The following is a 23,257-nucleotide window of genomic DNA, read 5'->3' on the forward strand; positions in this document are numbered from 1 at the left end:
AAGATAGATTTCTCTTCCTGCAGAAGGGGGTGGGGGGCGCCTTCTCCCCCCCTTCTCTTCCCCTCCTTGCTCCCCCCTTCCAGGGCCAAACCCAGACCCCAGAACTGCTCCAGCATCCCTCCCCCTGCCCTGCTTCTCCTTTCCTTCTTCCCTCATTATTATGGTTCACCATCTGGGGGGTCCCTGCCCACTCGGAGCATTCCTCAGCAGTGGCCTCCCCTGGACGCATTGCTTAAAATTTTTGGAGCCTGGGAGTTTTCTCTAAGGTGTGTTGGCCAGGGGCAGGAGGGGGGGGGCAGGTCTTTTTCTCTGCCTGGCTGGTTAGCAGTGGGTGAAGTTCCTGTTTTTCAGTCCCTCCTCCTAACATTTTAGGGGAGCATTTTTTTTTGCAAAGGGGGGGGCGTGCAGGAGGTGGAGAATGGGAGCGGGGAGGGAGCCCCTGAGCCTCCCCGTCTCTTGATCAAAGCATTCCGCTATATTCTGATTTATTGCCTGCTGCTCGCTGGTTTTTTTTTCCCTCTTTTTTTCCCCTTCCCTTCTTTCCAAAGGAGACCTGTGTGTTCAGCCATTACTTTGCTTGGCTTTGCTCGGAGGAATCTCTTGCATTGGGTGGAATCACACTTGGAGTCTTCGCCTCCTCCCTCCCTCTCGCTTCTCTCTCTTCTCCCTCCCTCCCTCCCTCCCTCCTCCTCCTCCCCTTCCCCCTTTCCTTTCTCCTCTCTCTCTCTGTTCTTCTCCTCTCCCTCTCCCTTCTTTCTCTGTGGCTCCCCTCCCCCGGGGGTGGGGTGCGGGAGGAAGGGAGGGAGGGGGCCCGTGCCTCCTTTTTTCCCTTCTGGGTAGCGGTGGTTGGTGCCCGGGAGGGAGGAGAGGAAGAGGAGGAGGAGGAGGAAGAAGAGGAGGAGGAGGACTCCAGCCATGGATGGCCCAACTCGCTGCCTTGGGCTCCGGAAAAAGCGGAGGTCTCGGTCCCAGCGCGATCGGGAGAGGCGCTCCAGGGCTGCCGGATTGGGGGGCGCCGGGGCGCCTGCAGCTCCCGGGGCCGGGGCCGGAGGAGGGGGCGGCGGCGGAGGGGCTCCAAGCCGGACCCGGGCGCCGCCGCCGCCGCCGCCGCCGTCCGTCGCCTCGTCGTCGGGCTCCGAGAAGGAAGACAATGGGAAGCCCCCAGCCTCCGCGCCGCCGTCCCGACCCCGGCCCCCGCGGAGGAAGAGGAGGGAGTCCACGTCGGCCGAAGAAGACATCATTGATGGATTTGCCATGACCAGCTTTGTCACTTTTGAAGCTCTGGAGGTAAGGGGGGGACGAGCCCCCCGTTTATTTCCCTGGATCCTTCCGGGGCGCCCTCCTTCTGCGCCGCCTTTCCGTTCCCTCCGGCGGTCTGTCCTGGGCGCTCGCCGGTCTGTCTGTCTGGGCTGAGGTCTTATTGTTGGGGAGGGGGAAAGAGCTGGGGGCTCAAGGAGAGAGAGACACACACTGGAGGAGGAGGAGGAGAGCAGAAATCATGCCTAGTGCTTCCTCTCTCCCCCTCCTTTCCCCCTGCGTTGTCGCCCCTCTCTCTGCCTCCGCCCCCCACACCCCCTGGCAGATGGGCAAAGGAAGGGGGTTCAGGAATCGCAACAATGCACCCCTCTCCTTGCCTCTCTCGATCGCTTTCTCCTTCCCCTCCAGCTAGCTCTCCCCCCCCCCTTCTTCTCCCTCCCCAATCATGGCTTCTTGGCTGGTTTAAGTCTCTTTGGTTGATTTTGGGCTCTGGTGGACGGTTTTGTGTGTGTGTGTGTGTGTGTGTGTGTGTGTTTTATATGGAAACATGTATATTACAGGAAGATATTTCTTGCCTGTGTGTCCCCAGGACTGGGGAGCGGTGGGATTCACATGGTTTCCTCCCCTCACCCCCTTTTTTGGAGGTGGTAATAGGGAAGGGGGGCGTTTTCTTCCTGGCTGGGAGAAAAGAGGGAGGGGGATAGAGTGAGAGGAGAGGAAGGGAGGGGAGGGGAATATATATGTATATGTGTGTGTGTGTGTGCGTGTGTGTGTGTATGTATATATATGTGTATATATATATATATATATATATGGAGAGAGACAGCGAGAGAGAGCGATCCTTTATTCTACATAGGGATCCCTTTTGGAAAGGGTTAAGTGTAATGAGAGCCAGACACACAGACAGGAAAGAGAGAGACAGACAAGAGACAGCTTGGGGCGGACTGAAGGGGGAGAAGGAATAAAAACCCTTCCTGACATCTGAAGGGCTTGTCACCCAGTTGTCCCTGCCCCTTCCTTCTCTTTTCTTTCCTTTTCTCCCCAAGTGCTTGGCTTTGTGTGTGAGTGTGTGTGTGTGTGTGTGTGTGTCTTTATTCTCTGAGCACCTGCAGGGTGCCTTACCAAATGCACAGTTTCCAGCAGCTAGGCTAGCTTCTCCTGGGGAGGACGGGGGCTGCTGGGGAGGTGGGGTCCAGGGGTCAGGGGGAGACTCTCTTTGGCAGGACAGAGCTGAGACAGAGCTGGGATTGGCCTTTGTAAATTTCACCCTCCCCACAACACCCTCCCTCCGCCCCCCTTTGGGAACAAGCAGTAGGAAAGATGTTTTTAACACACACAGCCCACATAGAGAGAGAATCAGTAGAGTGGATTTGTTTTTTGGCTTTCTGGAGGACAAAACCAGGGGCATGAGTCGGTGGGAACCTTGTGTTTTGCCTGAGCCATGGTTTAAGGATTCAAAAGGAAACTTTTCCTCTTTCCCTTTTGGTTTTTTGGCTAATCTTCTGTGTGTGGTTTGGGGCACATCTGTCTAAGAGAGAACCTTTGTTAATGACAGCTTTAGCTATCCACACAGTGCCTGTCCAGGTTAAAATTAGTGGTAGGATTGCTTGAACTGGTGTGTGCGTATGTGTCGCTGTGTCTATATTAAGTATTTTAAATAAATAAGAATGAAGGCTTGGCCCCTCAAGGTTATGTCTCTCTACTGGAATTTTTTTTTTTTGGGAAGGGGGAAGTATTTCAGAGTCTGATATTGGTAATGTGATGCAGTGTGTCTAAAACAAAAATCACCCCCCCCCCCAACATTTGGCTCTGGCATCCATGCTGTCTTGGAACTGGCCTCATTTGTCACCGGGGACCTGGGGTTCACTGGGGATTAGAATGATTCTAGCTGTGGCTTTTAATTTTTGCTAAGGTAGGAGGTTGCTATAGAGTCTGACCTCCCTCTTTCGCTTCCTTGCTTTGAAATACCAAGTCTCTCCAGATAGGAGAAAACATGTTGCCATTGCTTTCCGTGGCTGGCTCAGAGCAGGGCTTGTAAGAGCTGGTTACAAGTGGTTGTGCTCACATTGAATGTTTACCCTTTGCCCCTTCTTCTCCTTACACATATCGGGGTCCAGGAAGGGCCCTGGAGGCTAATTAGGATATTGACAGTTTGTGTGTTTTCTATAAACAAAACAGAAAGGATTGTTTGAAATGGGCAGTCCATGCTGTACTTGGTTTATGAGGCGCAAGTTGTAAACTCCGGGAAAATTGTGTTACATGTTTTTTATATGTGTGTGTGTATATATATATATATAGTGTGTGTGTGTGTGTGTGTGTGTGTGTGTGTGCTGGGCCAAGTTCAAGTTCTGTTCTTGTTACCCTTCCTTGTCTCTTCCTCTGCTGTGGTTTTTCCCCCTGCTTTCTCACAGAGGCTTGCTCTGTGCTAATTCCCTTAGGTTAATTTAGGACCTGATTAGTAGGATGCCTGGTCTCCCCATCTTGTAACAGCCCCCATATCCAAATCGTATGGCAACTCCCTGGTGTGACTGGGTCCGAGAAGCAAAAGTGTGAGCAGATGTTATTTGAAAGAGGTTTGCAGTTTAAAAGCCTGCATGGGAGTGAGAAATGGAATTCACCAAGTGTGTGTTGTTAGCAAGGAAAAGGTGCCTTGCTAAGCCTGTAATTCCTGTTGTATCTATTTTGGGTCATCAGAACACTAGGGCATGCAGAACTGATTATGGAGGACCCTCTCCCCCAAACACAAGGGTTTGACATTATGCTGTATTCACTTTAGAAGGCCTGCTGAAAAAATGATTATAAGTTTTTTTTTTTTAAGGGGAACGAATATTAGAAAAAAGATCCTTGAGACGTGACTCAGGCAGACCTGTTATGGGAATCTTGCAAATGCCAACTATTGCAAAACACAGACCTAAACCTTTTCAGAAGTTTGTATGTAGAAACTCCAGACGATCAGATTGCCACAACTGCTACCAGTATGATGTTGTGTGCATACTGGCAAAGAGGAGAGGTCAGGAATCTGAGCCGTGATGTAGCCGAGTTTTCACCTTAATCCCCTACAGAGCAATAACTATTCAGAGGTATTTCTTGTGTGATGAGTTCACAGTGGCTCCTTGGCTGGGGGTTTGTATTTACTTAGCATTTTTATTTTCGTTTGCCTTTTGGAAAATAAAAAGTGTTTCTAGCTGGTAATAAAGAATATGATGTGCTGATATAAACAAATCCAACTAAGAGTGAAATCTACCAACTGGCCTGAGGTTTGGGAGTTGTGTTCGTATTTCCTGAAAATTGGCTGGGCCCTCTTTTAGGAGGCACAGGAAAGCCTAGTTGGCAGCTTTGGAAGGCCAGGGCCCGGGAGGAGAAGCCAAGATCGCAGTTCAGTCTTGTAACTGGGCAGGCCGTTAAGGAGGCCGACTCTGTGTAGGGGACGGTCTCGGGGCCTGTCGAAGTTAGAATGTGTCTTGTCTGACACTCCTGAGTGTTGCACCCTTGGATGGTGATGGAGCGTTTGGGATCCTCTTCTGTCATTTTGGAGCAGGAGAAGAAGGAGCCACGCTTTATTTAGAGCATCTTTAAGGGAATTTTCTGTAGTGGGTAAGATCAGACTCTTACTCCTTACACATTGTGAATGATACAGATGTTGTGTATTTAGATAGTGATCCAGATAAGGAGTCCACAGCTTTTGAGTGTAAATATTGTAAAAAATTGTAAAAATTTTCATGAGTTCTCAGTACTCTTTGTCTTCTACCTGTTTATAGTTTCAGAACTGGAAGAGACTTCAGGGGCCACCCCCATTATTTTACATTATTTACAGAGGGGGCTGCAAAGAGGTCAGTGATTTGCCCAGGGTCAGTAATGTAGTACGTGTCATCGGTGAGATTTGAACCCAGGTCTCCTGCCTGAACCGGATGCTCCTTCCTGGGGTATCAGTGTCCTTCCTCAGACCGAGGATGAACTGTCAACACTGCTTTTCCCATCCCCTGTCTCTTTGAGGGCTCTGGGGCCTCCTTTCTTACAGCAGCTGCTGGAGCGTGTTATCTTTCTGTCTGCAAGCTGGTGCAGGACACTTTCAGCGTGCTCAGGAGGAAGCAGAGCGTATGTTTGGGAAGAGCAGGCCAAGGCCGGGTTCGAGAGCAAATAATGCCTGCAAAATCTTGTTGTGAACTTTAAAAAAGCCCTGCTCTCCCAAGGTGAGGTGACAGCCTTACGGTTAACCAGGGTCTCTCCAGCTCTCAACCCAGCTCTTGGAGGTGGAGGTCTGCCCCTGCGCATGGCCAGAAGATGACTTGTGGCCAGCTAGCCAGGCAGAGAGACCGTATTTAAGACCTTCATGTGGCATCAGTTTCACAGCTCTGGTGGAAACCCTGCTTACCCACAGGTGGTGGTGAGGCTTGTTGGGCCAAATTTGAATTACATATATATGGTGTACAGTGTTACAAATTTCTCTGTCACACCTCATGTATGGATTAATCTTGTTCTGCTGGACCAGTCAATCAGCGAGTCAAGTATAGGAGTGTTTACCTAGTGCTGGAGCCTGGGGAAGCCAGTACAGAAGAATAAAGGAGAGGTCTTGTCAAAGACCTATGCCCAGGGCAGTTGACTGGCCCAAGGTCACACAGTTAGTGGGTGGCAGAATCAGGATTTGAACCTGGGGCCTCTCTTGCCTGAGCCGGCGCCCTTTCTGTCTTCAGAATTCGATAAGCAATACAGAACTGACTGATTTCAATAACAGGAATCCAGAGAAGAGTCAGGTCAGCACGGAGGGCTCATTTGAAGCTTGAGTGAGGCCCTTAAGGGCTGCATAAGATGAGGATTGGATTGAGGGAAAGGAAGGAGGTAGTGAGGGACAGAGTAGGGTTCTAGGTAGGGTAAATAGTATCAGAAAACACAGCTTTGCACCTACTAGCTCTTCGACCTTGGGTAAGTTCCTTAACCTCTCTGGGTCTCAGTTTCCCCATCTGTAAAGTGAGGGAGCTGGACGTAAATGGCCCCTAAGGCCCCTGATAACTCTAAATCGATGACCGTATGAGACAGGATGCTTTGTGCAGGGGCTAGGGAGATGCATGCTCATGTTAAAAAGAAACACATTTAAAATAAAGAAATAAAAATAATAAAAAATGGAAAAATATTGGGAGCGGGGTGAGGAGTGGTCAACCAGACAGGAGTTTGGGTGTGATATGAGTGTATCTCAGCCAGTTCTTGACCCGGTGAAAGTGGTGTTTTAGAGTTATGTGAACTCCTTTTTCCTCCCTGTTACTGAGTGCTTCCATTCACAGATGGGTCTCCTCCCTGGGACAAGGGTGCAGGGAACAGAGTCAGGACTAAAGAACATGGTTCAGTGGCTCTGTTGAAGGGGGAATGGTCCCAGCCATGCCCCCCGCCCCCGCCATGCAGCACCGCTCTGCTCCCCATCCTTTGCACCACTGTGTTTCCCGTTCCCTCCCTTGGTAAACCACCTGCTTCCTAGACAGTTGCTGTTTCTACCTTGGGAGTGTGTCTGAGCAGCTTCAGGGCAGAGGTTAAAGCTGAAGATAATGTGGGGGGGGGTGTGGATGGTCAGAGTCTTGGGGGATTGTGTGTCAGAGGAGAAGCCGTTTGTTATACAAGGCTCAGCGTCTTGCAGGGTGTGTGTGTGTGTGTGTGTAAAGCTCTTTGGATATGTGAACGTGCTGCCAGAGCATCAGATGACTATGATGATGATACAGATGAGGAGAACATGCCTGTTAGGTATCCGTGCTTCAGATAACTGAATGAATAAAAAAAGTATTTACTGAAGTCTTACTTACCCTGTGTCAGGCCCTTGTATTTGGGGATATAAATAAATGAATGAATGAATGAATGAATGAATGAATGAATGAATGAATGAATGGAGGCAGCTCAGAGTCCGCAAGAGACTGTTCATGGTGTTTTCTCCTTCCCACCCACCCTTCCCTCTGAGGTCACCTTGCGTAAATCTTGTGTGTACAGTCTCTCCACTTAGAATGTCGGCTCCTTGAGGGCAGGGTCCACATTCCTGCCTTTCTTTGCGTTCTCGGTGCTGGGCACAGAGTAAGTGCTTCAGAAATATTTGTTGATTGGTTGTCAGTCCCCTGTCTCAAGGAGTTTATATTCTCATAGGAGAAGAGGACACGTATCAGGAACTAGTGACAGAGAAGGGAAGGGGGGGTTTGGTCCTAGGCGTCTGGACAGCCATCTATGCTTTCTTGAAGCAGTGGTATTATTGATTTTCTTGTTCAGTTGTTTCAGTCATATCTGACTCTCTGTGACTCCATTTGGGGTTTTCTTGGCAAAGATACTGGAGCGGTTGGCCATTTCCTTCTCCAGCTCATTTTACAGATGAGGAAACTGAGGCAAACCAGGTTAAGTGACTTACTCAGGGTCACACAGCTAATTAGTGTCTGAAGCCAGATTTGAACTTGAGTATTCCTGACTCCAGGCCCAGAGTTCTATTTACTATACCACCCAGAATAAGTGGTAGAAAAAGGGAGGCACACACACACACACACACACACACACACACACACACACACACACACTCTCTCTCTCTCTCTCTCTCTCTCTCTCTCTCTCTCTCTCTCGTCTCTTTCATTCTCTCTCTGTCTCTCTCATTCTGAGATCTGAAAGTGATTCATGGCTTTGGGTCTCAGACCAGCTAAATTAAGTGGGCTGGGCTTGTTTTCACTCATTCAGTCACCAGTGGAGGTAATTGGGCCCTTGGGCAGGAATTCCTTGGATGTGTGCTTAAGTTCAGCAAGGACTCGGGACATGCATGTGGAGGTCCCCTATAGATGGTGTTAACCCAGGATGGTAGAATGGATGGTTGGCGCAGTGATGGCAATGTGGCCTGGGTAGAGGACTGGATGAGATGTAAAGGTCCATCCCAGTGGGAAGAATATGTGTGTATACGGGGAAAGTGTTGGTAGTTTTTTCCCTCGTCCATTCTTCTCCCCTCATCCCTATATTGTGTGATAAACAGCCGTGGAAATTGGATATGTAAGGGATCAGTAGCTATTACTTGACTTACAGCCATGACTCATAAAGTCTGCTTGCCACCTTTTCCCAAGGTTCTTAACTCTCTTTCCGCCCCTGAGAAACCTAGATCTTTCTAGTTAAGGATGTGACATTCATTGTTGTGACCTAGGAACGTGTCCTTGGGAAGGAATGGATCACTTATCAGCCTTGAAGAAAGGTGCAGGTAGATCGGAAGGGAGCCCGTGAAGTGGGTTTGAAAGAAGAGTGTGGCTGTCTTTGTGGGAATCCCAAATGACTGAGAATTAGGGCACACTTGCTAAGTCTGTGCATGCCGTCCTTACCCCCGTGTTCTAGTTTGTTTTCAGCTTCTTTAGGCTATCTTTTGCATCATTGGGGTTCATGCAGGTACCTCCTGCCATGGGATTATTGGGATTTTGAGATTATCTGGCCCCCCCCCCATTTCTCATGCCTTGGGATGTGACTTGCTTAAGGCCCCACCCATTGTGAGTTGTAGTTCTGGGCCTGGAGCTCAGGTACCCCGAATCTAGAGGCAGCGCCATCTTCACCAAAGAATGTGTCCTTTAGCATCATCGCTAATGCTCTTCCTTGGGGATGGGCAGGTGCCGATTGCCTTGAGTTGTTCTGCCATCCCAAGGGAAAATGGATTGCAACCCCAGCTGCTGTGGGTCAGCAGCTAAATCTGGGTCAGTGACTGGTCCACTGCCCTAGGGGACTGGGATGTGGGTCTCTCTCCAGCATTATTGGAAACAGTCACTTCACACCTGTCTTCACGGAGAAGTTGGATCCTTGTGAATTGTCCTTAAAAACAGAAGCAAAAGCGGTATTAGAGTTGGTGGGAAGGCTTGACTGCAGTTAATGAGGGTAGTGGGGTTAAGAAGTCATGGGATGAAACGTGGAAACATTTTGCTTACAGATTTCCGTTTTTGTGCTTGGGTGTTCTGTCTGAGGCCATCGGACAGGTCAGATGTGGGGGGATTCCTGGGCTCTTAGAGGTCACCCTCTGGGTCTACCCTTTTGGTCTTTGGGTCTCTTCCCTTCTTCTTCCTCCTCCCTCCTCCCTCCTCTTCCTCTTCCATCCTTTTTCTTTCTCCTTCCTTTTCTTCTCTTTCTCCTCTTCTTTTTCCTTCTGTCTCCTCTTCTCTCCCTTTTCTCTTCCTCCTCCCTCCTCCCTCCTCTCTTTTCCTCTTCCTTCTTTCTCTTCTTTCTCCTCTTTTTCCTCTTCCTCCCTGTTTTTCTTCTTCAACCCTCCTCTCTTCTTCTTTCTTCTTCCTCCTCTTCTTTATCTTCCTCCTCCTCCTTCCTTTTCCCTCCTTCTCTCCTTTACCTCTTTCCACTTCCCCCCCTTCCCCTTTCTTACATTTCCCCTCCGTGTGGTCTGCCCAAGCAGGCACCCCACACTCCCAAACATACACCCTTATCTTTGGTTAATTTGCTGTCCTTTAAATTGGTACCAATCCACCATGGAGACCCCAGACCATTAGAAATAGCCTTGTAATGCCTAATTCCCACCATAGAAGGTGGTGGGAAAAGGTTAATGCAGATGGGGGTAAGGGTGGGCTGTGCTGCAGGAGCTGGGAGGGTGGTTCCTCACACCCCAGGGGGTGGTGTTTGTCTTTAGGACAACAACAGACTTCAGATGTGCAGATTCGTGTTTTCCCCCTCCTGGCCTGCTGGCTCCAGCTGTACCTTGAGATTTGTACACTTGGGAGATAGGGAAGAGAGGGCCTCTAAAAGTGAAATGGACACACGGTCCTAGGACCCCTGCTGAGCAGTTGATAGGATTTCTGGTCAAGTGTGGAGGCATGGGGAATGCCAGGCTGAGAATGGGAATGAATTTCCAAACGCCGGGATTATTTACATCTGGATTGTCACATGCCATCTGTTGACCGCACAGCACTGGAGCGGTTTGGACAAATTATGCATCTATTTTATTTGTCTCAATCTTATCACCAGTAGGAATGCCACCTCTCCTTTATTGTTGTGGGCCTTGTAATGAGTTGATTTGACAGGCGTTGTTGGATCGTGGACTTAGCGCCAGAAGGGCCCTCTTCCACCTCCTCATTTTGCAGAGTAGGAAACCGGGGCCCATTGAGAGAGGTCAAGGGACATGTCCAAGGTCACGCAGAAGTAGTCAAATGAGAGAGTCAGGGTTTGGACCAGATTCTAGAGCCAAGGATTTTCTCTTTGTACTTTGAGCCTTCAGGGTGATGGCCTGACTCCAGGTAGCCCAGGTCGCCTTGTGACCACTGAAATAGAAGCATCTGCATCTCAGGAAGTGAATTAAAGCTGTTTCTCAGGGCCTCCCTCTGGGAAGGTGGCTCCTAAAATTCTCCGGATTTCCAGATTGGAAGCTGAGGGGTCTTTCTGTTTTTCCATCACAGTTTGCTGGTTTGGGGGCTGACTCTTTACTCCTTTCCAACTCCTGGCACCACGGTGGGAGCCTTGGCTTTGGAATCAGGGGACATGGGTTCAAATCCCATCCCGGACATTTACTATCTATGTGACCACAAGTGGATCGGCTTTTAACATTCCTGGGCCTGGATAAAATGAGAGAGGTGGGCAGGAACAAGATGACCAGCAGGTTCCCTTTTCTAGTTCTGGAGCTGAAAGCCCACATGGAAATGGGACCAGTCAATCACTCAGTCACTCAACGAGCCTCACTCATGTAATAGGCATTTGCTCAGTCACCACAGTCAAGCTGCCTATGATGCCTCCAGTAAACTGCCCTGCTTCTTGTGGTGTTTGTCTCATAGAATTAGGGGTCTAGAGAGGGCATCCCCCATCTCGAAGCCATCTGATCTGACCCTTTTATTTTACAGAAGAGGAAATTAAGGCCAAAGTGGTTAGCTGCTGTTGGCTTGGGTCACCCAGCTGCGTCGTCTCGGGTCACCCAGCTGCGTCAGAGGCGAGATCCGAACCCAGGTCTTTCTTCCTAGAAGCACCATTTCCCTTTTGAAGGTAAAAGCTAAAGGAGAGATCTGACCAGTTAAATGCAACAAGAGTAGAACTAATTCTCATCTCTACACTGCAGAAATCCCGACACCTTCCACCCTCAGTCTCTTAGTAAATATTTACTTGGCAGAGAATGTACTGAGGTCTTGGGTTTTCCTCCGCTCAGAAATCATCTTAGGAGTTAAAACAAAATTGCACTTTTCCCCAGGACAGCAGAGGAGGTGTGTATTTGACACCCTCTCAGACTGTTAGCCAGGTTTATTTTTTTTCCTTCTACTCCCCATTTCTCTTTGGTGAGACTTGTTGTATTCTCAGATTCCTGGGCAGACTCTCAACTTTGTTGAAGAGCATATACCCCAAAATATGGCTATCTGAGCCACGTCACGCCAGCTCCTGTGACTTCACAGAGGCAGCATAGAAGTCAGACTTGGGACGCAGAGAGGTCTCGGTTCGTATCCTACCGTTGGTACTCAGTCGTTGTGAGACTGGGGAAGTCACCTGAGCCTCATCTGTAAAATGGGGATTAATACCAGCTGCAGGATTGGACTCGAGCGCTTCTTGTGAAACGTCAGTCAGCATCTATCCTGGCGCACTTTATAAACACCTAGCTATTATTATGGTGTGATGTATAAGCCATTTCATACATGGTATCAGAGGAAGTATGGACTTTAGCTTAGAGGTCATCTAATGAGGTCATAGGCTTAGAGCTGGGAGGTATCTCAGAGGTCTCCTAGTCTAATCCCTTATTTTTACATAGAAGGAAACTGAGGCATAAAGTAGTGAAGTGATTTCCCCAAGGTCACTCAAGAAATAAGCAGCAGAACTGGGATTTGAACCCATTTCTTCTCACCCCATGGGCAGCTGGGTGGCAGAGTGGATAGAGTGTGGGGCCTGAAGTCAGGAAAGACCTGAGTTCAAATCTGGCCTCAAACACTTACAAGCTGTATGACCCTGGGCAAGTCACTTAACCCAGTTTGCCTCAGTTTCCTCATCTGTCAAACCACTCCAGTATCTTCGCCAAGAAAACCCCAAATGAGGTCATGGAGAGTTGGACACAACTGAACAGCAGCTTCTGACTCCAAACCCAGAGCTCTTTCTGCTGTATTCTGTTACCTCCAACCCCCTCACCTGCAGGTGAGGAAACTGAATGACTGAAGAAGGATTTATTAAGGGTTTACTCTCCACCAAGCTTTGGGGATATAGAGGCAAAAGATGGCGGTCCATGCCTTCAGAGAACTTACCCTCTAACTGGCGGAGATGGCCCATAAAAGGGAGGATGGCGAGGCCTGGAGGGGCTGAGAGTATGGCAGCGGTGGGGTGGGTGGTGAGCACCAGGGGCTCTTAGGATGCATCTCGCGTCAGAGAATGCTACGTGGGGCCTGGAGAGGGCAGAGGCAGAGGGCAGCGCTGGCTGTCCTCTTTCTGACTGGCAGGAGGAGCATCATTGGTTCTCATCTCTCCCAGGTGGTGGGAGCAGCCGGGTCCTTCTTGAATGGTAGCTTCGATGGACGGTCCTGGGGTCCAGGAAGGCAAGGAGGGAGGGCTCCCCTTGTGTGGTAAATGGCCTACCCAGGCTGTACCCAGTAATTTAGCCAGGTTAGCTCTGATCCAGCAAACCAGAGTCTTCCATAATCCTTAATTTAGGCCTTGGGGGCGGGGGGTGAGATGGATGCTCAAGCGTGGATCTGTGGGTCAAAAGTGCCCCACGAACAACCATGTTATTCACGACTGTGAAACGCCCCCTTTCTCCCAGTGATTTTTCTCTTACTACACACAGTTACTCATTTGAACAGCAAGTCGTGTTTTTAAGTGGGCCACTCTTTGTCATCCTGTGCAAATGCCTTGTGACTAATCTTTTGCTTTAAAAAGAGAAGCATTTAATGAGTTATGAGACCAGAAACGATGTCAGGTTGATAAACTGGCTGTTTGCCATCCTGGGATGCCCAGGGAAGAGCGTGCTGCTGACTCACCGAGGGTACAGAGGTGTTCTTTTGAACGCTCTTCACTTTAAAAACATTTTTTTCTTAATTCAGTCCTGGGCACTGGGCGTGCATACAGACACAAAATGAAAAACAGCATCAATTAAACAAACAAAGGCCGGCAGTGTGGCATCTTAGCCCAAGAGCAGGAGTCAGACAGACCTGGATTCAAATTCCATCTGGCATTTTATGGAATCATAGTTTAAGAGCTGGGAGGGACTTCAGAGGCCCTCTCAGAGATGAAATCGGTTGTCCAAGGGTACATGAAGCATTCAATGTGATGGGCAGTTTGAACCCAGATCGCCTGATTCCCCAGATAGTGAGCTTTCCATTATAAGACTGCACCTAACTCACTGGCTGTGGACATGCCAGTTTCCTCCTCTGTAAAGTGAAGGGGTTGGACTAGACCTGACGTCTCCCCTAGTTTGAAATCTGTGACCCCCTGACTTAGGATCCTGTAATTCCAGATCCCACCTTTAAAGAGCTTTTCCCTGGGTTATTTTCCCCGGCCTAAGTCATGGGTGCCCAAACCCTTGCCCATGTGGACGGTAGAGCCCGGCTGAGCCGTGGTGCTTCCCTCAAACCCTACCTAAGAAGCTGGGTTCCAAGCTTTAAATCCACATGACATGTTGGCAGAGGCATCTTGACTGCTTTTTGCTGAACCAGAAAATTTATAACAACTGTTTGTCATGTGTGTGTATTTATAGCCATTCACATAATGAAAAGAAGTTTTCATGAGATTGTAATAACACATCAAGATGGATATAATTAGAACAGAAGCAGATTGACACCCTGAATTCAAAGCAAACAGCCAACCTGGTCTACCTGGGCTTTGTGGCTCAGGTATTTGCTGGAGGGGCAAGCCTGCCAGATATGCAAATAGAGAGACTTTAAATGATTTTCTGTGGGTGTGGGCTGCTGGAGCACCCGGCTATTTTATTCATTTTTTTTTCTTTCTGTTAATCTGGAATTGTTGGGGTTTGGGGTGGCCATGGAATCGACAGACCCCTAGCCCAGACAACTGCAGGACCAGAAAACTAAGAACTCGTAAAGGGGCAAAATGAGTAATATTCCATCCATTAAGGAATGCAAGGGGACCGACTGAGGGGGTGAATACTCTCTTTCGGAGCTTATTGGACTTGTGCCCTGAGATAATCCAGATGGAATTTGTATTAAGAGAGAGTGAAGCTGCCTTCCCAAATTTTGAATGTGGGTGGGGCTGACTTTCCCCCATAGATGTAGCTCTGAAAGATCTGGGTAAGCCTAAGGTTTGTTGACTTTGAGTGGGTAAAAAGACGCAGCCTTGAAGACGAGAAGTGCTGGGTTCAAATTCCATCTCTGATGCATGCTGGCTGTGTGAGACTGGACAAGTCACACTCATTTAGCTTTTGGTATTTTTGGATTTCCTTGTCTTGGAGTTTTTTATGTAATTATATTATATTTCTTTTTATATATGAGGGTCCTACCAGGACCCTCTTCTTCGTCCGAAGGAAGTACAGTTATCCCTTCCACATCGCTACTTTCCCCAAGTTTCCATATATCTTCCACATCACGACTTTCCCTATGTGTTTCAGTATATCGCAAGTTGGCATAAGGAATTAAGTGGGAATTTGGGGGGAGTTTTGTGGAAGCTGCAGATGACACTTGAAGGCCAGCAGACAACACGGAGAAAGTTTAGAAACTCAGAAATGCCTAAAATATACGTATAATATTATATAAAGTCAACCTATTTTATCTTTTAATACTGTAATGATTCAGACTTCTCTGGCATGAAGGGAAGGCCAGAAGATTTTATGTGGATTTTCCAGATCACAGGGGCGCTGTACCCCTAATCCCTGTGATGTGGAAGGGATAACTGCTGGTTGAATGAACATGTCAATATTTGTATACCTTATGAGGAGGTGGATAGAGTGCGGAACCTTTTGTTAGTACAGTAGAATTCTGCCTCTGACTAGCTGTATCAGAGGATTCAAATCTAAGACCTCTGACTCCAGGGAAAGTGTCCTTGATTTAACGCCATTTCTTAGGACCTTCTCTGGCAGATGTGAAGATGGGACCAGATATTAGCTATGACTATCTCTCCCAGCCCAAAGATCCTGTTTTTTTTTTCCCCCAGTGCCTTATGTGGTTTACAATTCCAGTCTTTTCCGATTAATTGTCAGCGATCTGAGGAAGTGGATCATCTCCCCCAGATGGGAAACCTTGTTTTGCGTTTTCCCGGGACAGGGATGTCTGGTAGCGATTAATTCGGAGTTTGGTTTCCCTGTCTGTGTTCAGAGGAGAGCCCAGGCTTGTCCTATCGACTTCAAAGAGGGGATTGTTCAAAGACACCCAGATCGTCATCTTTAAAAAAAAATAGGGTAGTCACGATTTTAAAAGTGTGTGGAGATGGCTAATACGAGGCAGCTATAAATACAGAGTTGTGGCAGCTGGCTTAAGGGGGCTGGGCCGGAGGAGCAGAGCAGCCTTCACGCCTTTCAGTAGACGGAGATGCTTTGGTTCATCGATGGCAAAGGGTGAGGCAGGGAGTCAGGTGCGCTGGCTTGGTGGCCTTTCTCCTGCAGATGTCTGACCTCCTGTGAGTCCCTTTGGACGCAGGAGACCGAGCTGCGGGGCTGCAAAATGAAGTCTCCATGATCACTGGGGTACGGCCAGGCAGAGAGGCAGCCTCGAGTGGTGGAGCAATCAATCAATGAATATTGATTAAGGGCCTTCTGTGTGCAGAGGTGAAAATGAAACAGAGTCTGCCTTCAAGGAGCAGATGTGCTTGCACATGACATATGTAAGTAAATACAAACTATATGTGAGGTTAACACAAAATAATAATGAATACAGCGTGAAGTGACGCCCCATGTTTTCCCTGGGGTTAGAAGTCGCTTCTAGCAAATGTCTCCCTCTTTTTTTTTTTTTTTTGCTGCAGATGAAGGGGGCCAGAAATGACAACTTAAGCGTGTTTATCCCGACTCAGTCCTTGTCAGGAGCGCTCTCTCCCTAGTGTGCCTGTCTACGTTTAATCATTCATGAACATAAACTTAAAAAGGAAACTAGTAAAAACTTCCTTTTATCTTCATTTATTTCAACACAGAATTAATTTTTAACTGCCCCGATCACCTTCATTTCCAGGCTCACCGATGATAATAAATTAAATTTATTGAGCATGTAAGCGGCAGGCCGCAGGTGAGACCAGGGCCACCTTTTAAATAAGAGGTGCCCTCTCCTCTCAGAAAAAAAAAATCTTTTAAAAAAAAATTTTTCGTGGACCCAAAGCTTCTGAAAGGCTATTCTCTGGCCTCCAGGGGGGTTGGTGGTGACATATCTCTTTCTCTGGAGTCCTGTAATAGCTCCAGTGTTAGCCCATCTGCTGGGATTGTTTCAGGTTCTCATTTGGGGGTGCCCTTGGTACTTTCAAAAAACCTACCCCAAAGTATTCTGCCCTTCAATTCTAAAGTCCTCTTCATTTTTATTTTGATTTAAATTTCTATTGGTGTTTTCTGTTTTTGTACATCTCTCCCCTCTTCCCCTACCCTGATAACTATTCTCAAAAAAACCCAGTTCTGTAGGACCCTGGGCAAGTCACTTAAAAACTCTCTGTGTCTCAGTTTCCTCATCTGTAAGATGAAGGAGTTGGGATCCATAGCCCCTGAGGTCCCTTCTAGCTTTGTAAGTCTCTGTACTCTGACAGTGTATGCAGCATTCCATATCCGTAGTCCCCCACCTCTACAATGAGAGAGGGGTGGTAGATTTTTCCCAGTGGCCTCTTAAATTTCTCCTTTGTTAGAATTTCGTTTTTTGGGTGGCGCAAACTCCTGAGCTTTTCCCCTGAGAGTTTTAAAGTGGACATTGGCTGGATTTTGGAAAGAGGTTCTGTAGTCCGTCATGACCTTAGTTAAAAGCAGTGCTGGGTAGGGGGACCCAAGAATTGTTTTACTCCTCTAATGTTACATTGTAATATTACCTTGTAATGTTTGAAACGGCTAATCATGTTTTGTTTGGCCTTAGTTTCTTTTTCTTTGTATGCTTGCACGCAGACACACACTCTTTTTGTGACTAGGGTATCTTTCTTTCCTTGGAGATCAGAAGTTTAACTTTTTTGTGTTATAGACCCCTTGGCAGTCTGGGGGAAAGCCTGTAGACCCCTTCTTAGGACTATATAGGCTTGTAAAGGAAATGCTTAGATTCCAGTTAGACAATGAAACTAAAGATGGAATTTTTTTTTCCTATCCAAGCTTATGAACCCCAAACTAAGAACCCCATTTAGAGAGTTTTCTAATGTCTAGGTTTTCCTCTCCTTTTCTTCCTCCGTCCCTTCCTTCTTTTCTCCTTCCATCCTTCCTCTGTCTTTTCCTTCCTTCCTCCCTCCATCCTTTCCTTCCTTCCTTCTTTCTCCCTTCTTTCCTTCCTTCATCTTCCACCCTCTCCTTTCCCTTTCCCTTCCTCTGCTCTCTCATATTCCTAGTGAAAGACTTTACTAAATAATTCTTCTGTCCTTCCCCTTCCCCATTTATAAAAACTGTCTGTCACTTTAATGTGCTTGGGGACAAATATTCCAGCATTCCCTCCCTGTGTTACAATTCCATTACACGCTGCTGAATGCTCCCAGCTTGCTCCCTCATCTCTCTGCCTAGAGAAATTTGTTAAACTCACTGCTATGGACCATACTAATAAGGACTTCCATTTCTGTGGCCTTCAAGGCTGGAAAAGGGATTTCCTCCCAGCATCTTGTCATCATCATCATCATCCCCATTTCATAAAGGAGGAAGTTAGCATCCTCCATCTGGCCCCTTTCTACAGTCCCGCCTTCTCAAACATCCAAGGGGGTCTTGGGCACAAAGAAGGGGGATGACCCCCCATTCAGTGGCTCTGCCTGGCCAGTGGCTCAGTCCTGGGCTCTCTTCTCCCAGTTACATGGCCTTCTGAGGCGTCTAGCGCCCTGACAGCAAAGTCAGCACGCTCCTGCAGTACCTGTGAGTCTGACTCCTTGAAGATGTGTGCTCTGACTTAACTTAGCAGGCCTCCTTGCCGCCCTTTCCAGAGCAGAGGATGATTGTTTTTGCTTTCTCGTTTGTCCACAGATCTGCATTGCTCCCCATCTCCCCCTGGTTTGTTCTGGCCCAGGCCTTATTTTGTTTTCGTCGAACCTACCTGGGATTGGGGACGGAGATGGATGGATGTTTGCTGAGGCCGATTTGAAAATTGCATTGTTGAAATACAGCCCATATGGGCCATTGTAAAATGGTTACTGCAGTCTATAATTGCCTTCCCAATGACGCGCTTTGTCATCGAGGAGATTCCATCATCGCGGAGATGCTCCTGCGGCCTGCCGACAGCCGCGGTGGTATGGGAAACATATGGATGTGTGAAGGCATTAAACTGTCTTTAGTTCAAGGATTAGATGACGGTGTTAGCGTATGGGTCACTACATTTTCAATAGGCGGCTCTTGGCCACTCCACACTTGGCTGGATTGGGTAATGGTATAGATTAGCCAAGGGTCTGATGGATTTACCGGGTAGGCTGGGTGTGGAGGTCCCCGGGGCTGGAGGAGGGTAGTGGTGAGGACCAGCCTTTGGGGTGGACGCCTCTCACTCTGCCCCGGGAGGGACAGAGCCGGCCCCCAGCCCAAGATCTGTTGGGCAGCACGGAGGCCTCGTCATGCTGTGGCATTTGTGGGAAGCGTTCATTTGGATGTTTCCAGCCAGGAATTGTCTTGTGCGACATTCTGGAGAGGGCCTGGAGGCGAGGGGACATGGGGGTGCTGGAGACATGCATGGTAATGATCATTTAATGTTAGGGTTCTCAACCGTTTTTATTTTTTTTGTATTTTCTTGCTATCCCTAATGAGAGATGGTGCTGGCCACATAATGGGCACCTAATAAATGTTTATTGACTGACTGGTTCGCTTGGAGTGATGCTTTTAAATGCATAAAATAATCAAAGGAAACCAATTACATTGAAATACAGTGATCAAAATATTTTTTAAAAATAATGAGTGGTGGAGAGGAGAGCTGGCCTTAGAGGCATGAAGGCCTGAATTCAAATTCTGCTCTGGACACATGCTCTCTGTCTGGTGCTAGACAACTCACTTAACCCCTTAGAGCCTCAGTTTCTCATCTGTAAAATGAGGAAGTTGGACTGATGGCCTCTTTGGGTCCTCCTGGCTCTAAATCCGTCATCCCCATGATCCCATGAGTTAGGAGACTTGGGTTTTTCAACCCAAGTTCTGCTGATTAAAACACTAGGTGGTTAAAGTCACTTGGGTAAGTGATTTCATTTGCTGCGGGACTTTTGGTTTCCTTACTTGTAAAGTGAATTTTTGTTTGTTCCCCTGGCTCCTGGTATACATTAGGCACTTAACAAATGCTTATGGATAATAGAGTTTGTTAACTGAAGGTGGGAGTGGGTTGCATTTAGTTTGAGGTCCCTGCTGGCCCTATCCTTTTCTGTCTCAAGACCACCAGTGCCTCTCTTTAGGGGGCTAGGGATTCTATGTATTCAAGACTGCCCCCTGTTAATCCGTGCCTGAGCTAAATACGCACCATCCCAAAGGCATGTGAGCTGCAGGGCCTGGGTTTGGCCTGGCCATCTTTTTTCCAGTGCTAGGAGTAAATGCCAGCATGTTGAGGGTTCCCTGTTGTGGGGAAAGCAGCCAGGCTGTCTGAGTCTGTACTGCACTGATGCCTCTGCTGGGGGGAGGGGGAGAGAGAGAGAGAGAGAGAGAGAGAGAGAGAGAGAGAGAGAGAGAGAGAGAGAGAGAGAGGGAGGGAGAGAGACGGAGACGGAGAAAGAGAGAGAGAGAGATGGGGGAGGGAGAGACGGAGAAAGAGAGAGAGAGAGAGACGGGGGAGGGAGAGACAGAGAGACAGACAGAGAGAGACAGACGGAGAGAGAAAGAGAAACAGAGAGAGAGGAAGAGACAGAGACAGAGACAGAGAGAAAGAGAAACGGAGAGAGAGGGAGAGAGGAAGGGAGAGAGAAAGAGAGAGACAGAAAAGGATAGAGACAGGGAGGAAAGAGAAAGAGAGGGAGACAGAGAGAGAAGGAAGAGAGAGAGTGGATAGCAGCAGCTAGCTCTATGACTTTGGCTTCACTTCTCTGAGACTCAGTGTGTGCATCTGTAAAGTGGGGGTGAATCATAGTTTCACATCTCGACCAGAAGTTGTTTGTGAATCTTGATTGTGCCAGGGGAATTTAAGATGTTGTTAGTATTATCATTGGTTTGAATGGATGCTGTGGGTTTTCTCTGCTGTGCCCAAAAGGAACATTTAGTGTTGTGACTTCAATCCCCAGCCCAGGAGGAGGCTGCCAAGTCGGCAGACATAATTGGATCTATTTTGGAATTTTTTTTTTCCCTACTGGAGCATAAATGATACCAGTGTCTCAGAACCTGCACACCCATACTCATGGAAGAAATTATTTCTTCTTTTTGAGCTGGAGTTCTTTCTGGGTCCTGTACTGGACCAGCTGACTTTGGCATAGCATGGGACAGTGCCTGGTATATAGTAAGTGTTTAATAAATGCTTGCTGCTTGATGTTGTAGGTGCTCAGTAAATGTTGGCTGCCCAGGCGTCCTTTTTTTGTTAGCCTCTTCTGAATGGGCTGAGTCTCATGTAGCTGCTGAACCTGGGCCCCTTTGCCCGGCTCTGCTGTGCTAAGCACCAAGGGGAAGTGACTGTGACATTCAGAGCCTCCCTAGTTATCCATCTCTGTGTGGACCTGTCCTGTCTGCTGAAAGAGCCTACTTTCTGTGACGTCAGCTTTCCTCTCTTCTCCTGTCTTAGAGTAAGAACAGAATTGGCAGGCCAGGTGACTCTAGCAAATGTGTCTTAAGTGCCTACTAAGAGAAGAATTAGATTCTAGTCTTATACCGGGGACGGACAGTCAGCCTTGGAGTCAGGAAAGGCCCACCTGCGGCCCCCTGGGCTAGGGCACAAAGATGAAATTTCAGGGCATTAGAGTGTTTTCCTTTATAGGGGTAGAGAAAGTTCTGTATACCAGTGAAATCCACAAAAAGGGTGAAAACGGGACTTTTCTGTGCTGAAAAGTAAGGAGGTTGGAATAAGTGACTTGTAATAGCATGGCAAGGGGCAGCTTGGTGGTGCCATAGTTGCACAGAGCACCAGGCCTGGAGTCAGGAAGACCTGAGTTCCAGTGTGGCCTCAGACATTTACTAGCTGTGTAACCCTGGGCAGGTCACTTCACTCTGCTTGCCTCAGTTTCCTCATCTGTAAAAATGAGCTGGAGGAGGAGATGGCAAACCGCTGCAGTGTCTTTGCCATGACTGAAATGACTGAACTACAGCTTTCAATCTATGCTCTTGTGATTGGAGGATGGCCTGGTGCATGTAGGTTGGACAGGGAGGCGGGGGTGGGTGCCCAGGAATTGTAGTTTTAAAAACCCAGCATTTTCTTTCGATGGTATCATAGCTGAGGGGCCTTCTGGTTTAATTTTATAAATGAAAACACTGAGGCTCGGGGCAGTTTAACGTTGATTTATCTAGAGCTTGAAAGGGAGCTCCGAGGCCGTGTAGTCCCGTTCCTTCATTTTACAGAGGAAGAAACTGAGGCCCGGAGGGGTTAAGTGACCTCCCCGAGGTCACAAGCAAAAGTAGGAAATGAGTCACTTCCTCTTATGGCGCCTCAGTTTTCTCTTCTGTTAAAAAAAAGGGCGGGGGAGATACGAAGTAAGGAATGTGTAAAAAGTGAATACAGCTTCTCCAAATGGGAGTCATTCTTCTCAACGTCTTTTAAGGTGTGAAGCCATGTTTAGTGGGGAGTCCCATATTCATCCATGGTCTAGACTCAACCTGGACTGCCTTAGGGTGGGGCCCGGCTGAGACCCCTTTCCTCTTTGGCTGGGGTACGTCTTGGTGGGGTCTCTTGCCTGTCCTTTCCCAGAGGTGTTTCTGTGTTGGGCACCTCCAGATCATCCCGCTGGGCCGCAGTTAGGGCATCGTTATCCACCCCACCCCGCCATTAGCCATCCATCCCCTTTGACTGTCCATCACCAGGCCATTTTGCCGTATGGAGTACTTCGGCTAGACGCAGAAAGGGGATGAGGCTGGAGGGAGTCATTTATCAGCAGCTGTTGTTGGTGAAACTGTCTGGCAGACAGTAGACAGGGTTTTAGCCTAATTTAGTTGGGAAATTTGGGGTTATGTGGATTTCCATTATCCTGGCTCTCTCGGTCCTCACGGTTGATGGGTATATTTCACTCACATGGTTTTAAGAGTTGTTTTTGTAGACGAGCTGGACCATTGAAATGGGGGCTCAGATTCAGCTTTAGATTTTTTTTCGGGGGGCCTCCAAGGTTCTTGCAATTGGACTTGAGTGATGAGCCAGAGATGAGAGTGCCCTTGGGTATGGTGTTTAGGCAAGATGCAATTCAACAGTTCAAAGCCTGTTCCTATCCCAGCCCTGCGGGATCTCCCAGGCAGCCAGTGGATGGGATGAAAAGGCCATCCCTAAAGGCTCTCCAGCAAGCGAGATCATCTTAGCGATATTGGAAGGATTTAATAAGAACGGAGCGTGGCGACAATAAATGGGATTGGCGGGTCCCTCGGTTAATACCGTCGAAACCCCCAGATGGAAGCAGCCTGAATGAATTCACAAGGCAGGCTCAGTGACACCATTCAGAGCTAGCAGGAGCTTGCTGGCAGAGAAATACAGAGATTGGGGTAGGGGCAAAACTGGAGCTTGTGCAAAAGCCTTCTGGCTCTGAAAGAAATCTTCGGGTGATTGAAGGGGCCAAGAAGGAAGGGATTGAATTGCTTTTCTGGGCTGTGTGGCTAGCTCAGACGCAGTAGCCACATGGAGAAGAAAGCATTTCTCTAGCGTGTGTGCATTTTATGGGTATGAGCCCTTTGAAAGAAAGAGAAATCACTGAGTGGAGAAATGAACAAGCTGTGTTTGAGCCTCAGGACTGCCCAGGTAGAATTCTGACTCCAGGGCAATGGGGCGAGGGGAGGAGGAGGAGGAGGAGGGAGCTGAAACTGGGAGGGGGGAAAGCATCTTTTCTTGTCTGGACTGTCTGAGTAGGCTTCAGATGCCTGGGGGTTCTTAGGAAGGATCAGGAGGAGATG

At 48.2% G+C, this 23,257-nt stretch overlaps 1 protein-coding gene across 1 annotated transcript in view; it reads left to right on the top strand.

The window, feature by feature from the left end:
• The first annotated feature begins 700 nt into the window (after window positions 1-700).
• Window positions 701-23,257, top strand: part of AUTS2 (activator of transcription and developmental regulator AUTS2) — a 1,261,165-nt gene continuing 1,238,608 nt past the window's right edge. Inside the window, 1 exon segment of the mRNA XM_021006938.2 lies at window positions 701-1,287. Coding sequence (XP_020862597.1) covers window positions 916-1,287 — 372 coding nt within the window. The 5' untranslated portion in view covers window positions 701-915.

Source organism: Phascolarctos cinereus, unplaced genomic scaffold, assembly GCF_003287225.1.
Source record: "Phascolarctos cinereus isolate Bilbo 61053 unplaced genomic scaffold, phaCin_HiC Scaffold_5;HRSCAF=322, whole genome shotgun sequence".
NCBI classification, from domain to species: domain Eukaryota; kingdom Metazoa; phylum Chordata; class Mammalia; order Diprotodontia; family Phascolarctidae; genus Phascolarctos; species Phascolarctos cinereus.